The sequence below is a fragment of the Octopus bimaculoides genome, chromosome 16, assembly GCF_001194135.2.
Source record: "Octopus bimaculoides isolate UCB-OBI-ISO-001 chromosome 16, ASM119413v2, whole genome shotgun sequence".
In the NCBI taxonomy this organism is placed as follows: Eukaryota; Metazoa; Mollusca; class Cephalopoda; order Octopoda; family Octopodidae; genus Octopus; species Octopus bimaculoides.
In genome coordinates, this window is record NC_068996.1 from 12737494 (window position 1) to 12742753 (window position 5260).

General features: G+C 33.7%; 1 protein-coding gene across 5 annotated transcripts in view; it reads left to right on the forward strand.

Moving 5' to 3' along the window:
- Positions 1-5260, forward strand: part of LOC106883388 (steroid hormone receptor ERR1) — a 226614-nt gene that overhangs the window by 194752 nt on the left and 26602 nt on the right. For all 5 annotated transcript variants that reach the window (XM_052973522.1, XM_052973526.1, XM_052973523.1 and 2 more), the window contains exon 4: positions 4371-4490. In XM_052973522.1, the coding sequence (XP_052829482.1) occupies positions 4371-4490 (120 nt within the window). The remainder of the gene's footprint in view (positions 1-4370; positions 4491-5260) is intronic.

A 5260-nucleotide genomic window follows, 5' to 3' on the forward strand; every position in this document is an offset into this window, starting at 1 on the left:
TATATATAGGTATGTGTGTGTATGTGTATATATATATGTAGGTATGTGTATGTGTGTGTGTGTGTATATATATATATATATATATATATATATATATGTATGTATATACATATATACACATACACACATACATACACATTAATTATAATTAATTATGCTAATGACAGTATATGTGTTAGAAATTTTTTAATTTATTTAAACTTGCATGAGAAACTTGCAAAGTAGAAAGAAGCTAAACAAAATGTTTTTTATTTCATCATATATTTATTTTTATATATATTTAATAGGGTTCTATGTCTTAAGATACTCACATTCCTTCTTTCTTTATCTCTTACTCTCACTCTTTCTCTCTCCTCTCTCCCTCTCTCTCTCTCTGTTTTATATGTGCTTTGTAGTATCTCATATGATACTTAACAAGTTGAATCTCCTGATTTAAACTTGTTACTTTGTTTTACACTTTTATTTCACCAGATGTGGTGTATGTATTTATCCATTATTCATTTTATCATAAAATTAAAAGTTTTACCGAGTAAATTCAATTTAACTTAGATGTCTTGATTTGAATGCCTCAGACTGCAGTAAACTCCTGTGAAACCATCTCGTGTACACTTTATGTACTATAATATGCATATTACTGACGATTCACAATTTACAATGAAATCATATGACTGCCTGTGCTGACAAAATGTCATCAACCAATATGACCTGTGCTTGTCACGGTACCTAACATCTATACAAAATTATTTCTTGGGACTTTTATTGCAGTTTATGGTGTTCTAAGCAACATATATATGTCTATATACTGTTCCAGTAATTGTGAGTAATAAAATTAAAAAAATTTGTTGGAAATGTTTGGAATAAAAATGAAAAAAGAGCATATCCAGAAAACAGCATTACTTCACAAAATGCTTCATGTTTAAAGTGAAAGTACTACCTTAGCTTACGGAAAGTGAACAGATGTTAGAGTAAAGGCATCTCCCAATAAGCTGAGTATGTTAGGTATAATAATAATTATAAAAAATTATGTTGTGCTGTGTAAAGAAAAAATATTATTGATTGCTAAAGATTCCCAAAAAGTGACTGCATCAGTAGGAGAATTCAAAGAGAAAAGGAAAAACAATAGAGCAAGCAAATTGAAAGAAATTGAATTACATGGCCAATTCATGCAACAAACCAAAAATACTGGCTCTGGCTGACAAATGAGAACCCGAAGCAAGAAACAGAAATGCCATTTATAGCTGCTCTGGAATAAGCCATTAGAACAAATCTGATATAAAGGTAAAGATCAACAAAACTCAGTCAGGCAGCAAAGTAGAATCTGCAGAAAAGGAGATGAAAGTATCAATCATCTCTTGAGTAAGAGCAGTATACTAGCACAATAAGAGTATAATTTGCTGGTATGACTGTGTAGGCAAAAGAGTATATTGGGCTGTTAGTTGAACGTGTGACTTCAAAATAACAGAAAAGTGGTTGTGTGGTACGAAGTTGGCTTCCCAACCACATGGTTCTGGGTTCAGTCCCACTGCATGCCACCTTGTTCAAGTGTCTTCTATTATAGTGTTGAGTCCACCAAAGCTTTGTGAGTAGATATGGTGGATGGAAACTGAAAGAAGCCCATTGTATTTATGTCAGTCTTTGTCCCCCCCGTCACCACTTGACAACCAGTGTTGGTGTGTTTACATCCCTGTAACTTAGTGGTTCAGTATAAGAAATTGATAGAATAAGTATCAGGCTTAAAAAATAAGTACTGGAGGTCAATTCAGTTGACTAAAAATTCAAGGCAGTGCCCCAGCATGGCCACAATCTAATGACTGAAACAGGTAAAAGATAAAAGATAATGTTATTGAAACAAGAAGACCAGATGTGATTTTAAGGGACAAAAATAAACAAACAGTGTTTGATCATATTTTTGCAATTCCCTAAAATACCAGAGCTGATACCAAAGAAATTGAAAAAAATTGAGAAGCATCAGGACTTAGTCAGAGGGCAGAGGAGACTGTGGAAGTAGTAAATGCTACCCTATAGTTATTTGTACACTTGGCACAACACCAAAAATACTATTTAAAAGACTGAAAGAAATTAGAATTCAAACTTGTATTGCTGACCAGCAGAAAGGTACCGTCCTATCTTCTGTAAGAACCTTAAGAAAGATTCTTGAGGTTTGAGAAGACTTGTCACCAAACCTCAAGATAGCATTTCTGCTAACTGAATTAGCATGTAAAAATGAAAAGAAACAGTGTAATTGTCAGCTAACACCTGGTACCATTGGATATAAAAAGAGATAATTTAATTATTTAATTTTTTATTCTTTTGCTAATTTATGTCATCGGGCTGTGGCCATGCTAGAGCACTACATTCTGGAGTTGATGACTTGGTCATGTTTCCATTTCTAGTTGTTTTAATTTCCTATGCATTTTACCAATGTCTATTTGTTGAAATGTTAATTTACACATCTTGACACAGCATTGGTCTTTTTAAATAAACAATATAATATATATAAATACACACTCTTAAATCGATCCATCCATGATCATCCCTCTCTTATTTAGTTTATCTATCACTGAATGAGTTTATAATGGATTTGGTAATGGGAAACCAAATGTAGCCTATCGTATTTGTATTTTTATGTGTGTATGTATATGTATTCCTGCATGTAGGTATCCATGTGTGGGTGTCATTGTGTTTGTCCATACCAATGCTTGACAACGAATGTTGGTTTGTTTACATCCCCATAACATAGCAGTTCAGCAAAAAAAAAAAAAAAATTCTGATAGAATAAGTACCAGACTTTAATAACTAATTACTGCAGATGATTCGTATGATAAAAAAACCTTTCGAAGTGGTGCCCCAGTATGGCACAGTCCAATGACTGAAACAAGTAAAAGATGAAAGGTAACATCGACAACAAGCCTAAAGAAATATTCATTTATTCTTAAAGATCTTTTTGGAAGTCTTAATATTAAAATGAAAAATTTTTTTAACAGGAATTAATTAGTTAGATTTACAAGTAATATTGGAAAAATTCTTGGAATTTGTTAAAAATCAATAAATTAATTAAGTAGATTACTATTATTTTAGATAATTTGTAATTTTAAAAAATAATTAGCAGAGCCATTGCCAACTTCTTTGGAAGATTGGCATTTGAAAATTTAAATATCTGCATTTGAAATCCATCCATCCACCCATCCATCTACCCCAGCCACTATTTTTGGGAGAGTCATGGTGGTAGAGTGCTCAGGTGATTCCTCCTTAGAGTCCTATCAGAAGCAATTGACATTAGACTTTCTGGCTGCATTCCTAAGCATGACCAACTGAGACTATGGGTATTATCCGACCATTCCATTCTTGGTCTATTCCTAGGTCTCCTGTTTTCTCTCCTATGACATTCTAACCACAAGTCTGTAGTATTGGAACTGTGACTTTTCAATGTGGAGAAGTAGTGGCTCAATTTGGAGAAACTCTCCGAGGCCATGAATATTATCCAACCATCTCATTCTTGGCCTCTCCTTTGGCCTTCTGCCAGTTGGGTCAACTTGAAGAATCTGTTTTACAATTCTTTCCTGCACCATTTTCATCACATCGGTAATACCAGAGCTATGACCTTTCAATGCAGAGAAGTAATATATATATATATATATATACACACACACATGTACATACAAACATACATATTCATATATTACATATATATCATCATCATCAACGCTTTTAAAATCCATTTTCCTTGATGGCATGGGTTGGACAGTTTGACAGGAGTTGACCAGCTGAAGGGCTGTTCTGGCTCCCTGTCTGTTTTTATAGCCCTTCCTAACACCATTCACTTTATAGAGTGTACTAGGTACTCTTTATGTGGCACCAACACCTATAAATATATTATACACACATATATATATATATATTATACATATATATATATATATATATATATATATATATATATCCATACACACATGTTTGTGTTTGTCTCTCACCACAGCTTGATAGCTAGTGTTAATTTGTTTACATCCTTGTAACTTAGCAGTTTAGCAAAAAGATATTGATAGAATAAGTACCAAGCTTAAGGAAAAAAAGTGCCAGTGTTGATGTTTTGGATTAAACCTTTCCAGGTGATGTCCCACCATGGCTGCAGTCTAGCAGCTGAAACAAGTAGAAGTTAAAAAAAATAAGAGATCAGTTATGCATACAATGAGAAGAGAGTGTGAGGTAAATAAAGAAATGAAGAGATGGAGATAAAGAAGAAATAAGAATGTGAAGATAAAAATAATTTTTTTGTGTCAAATCTATTTTTTATTCAGTCTATCTTATTTTGTACTCTTACTTAATTCAGTATCTATTATTAATTATTAAAATTTTTTTAAATTTATTTCCAGGTGTTCGATTAGATCGCGTTCGAGGTGGTCGACAGAAATACAAACGGAGTCCTGATTCTCAACCTGGTACCCAATACCCTATCCATCCTCAGACAGTTGTTAAAAAACCTAGCATTGAACGTGAGTATTTGCAATGTTTTTTTTAAAAATTTTTTTATGATTTTCAGATACAGGCTAAACATGTTGAAAATAATATATATGGTGATGCTGAAAAGTTCCTTGTTCTAAGGGTATCACAAAAGGCCTGGTTGGAGGTCTAACATTGTGAGTTCTTTTCCAGGGCTTAGAAAAGCTGAAGAACCTCTGCAAAAAAGGGTTTGAATCTGAGAGGGGAATATGTTAAATAAAATCAAAATTCACTGATCCTCCTGAATTTTCTTTTACCAAAAGCCAGGAACTTTTCAGCACCCCTCCGTATTCCTTTGTATTTCAGCACCCCTTTCTGGGTTGATAAATTAAGTACCAGTTGTGTACTGGGTTTGATCTAATTGACTGCCCCCCCCTCCCCAAAAATTTCAGGCCTTGTGCTTAGAGTAGAAAAGAATATTCATGGCTATTGGTGAGGAAAGGCATGGAAACTGAATTAAAGATAGAGAGTTTGATTTTTTTTTACCAACCTCTTTTCTTCTAAAGATCAAATACTGAAGTGGTGCATTACTGCACCAGCACCTACAATTCTGTCATTCAGTTCAGCCTCATGCCACCCCTTATTCATGAATATGGCTCCAAAATACTTAAACATCTCCGCTTGTCTTAATCATATGGTCCACTAACATGCTGAATGCACTGGGAAGAGTTTCTTGTGAGGACAAACGTCTCAGTTTTCACAACGCAATTCATGTACCTGCTTTGCAGTATTTAACAGAAGACCTATGTAGTGCTGTGTGTGT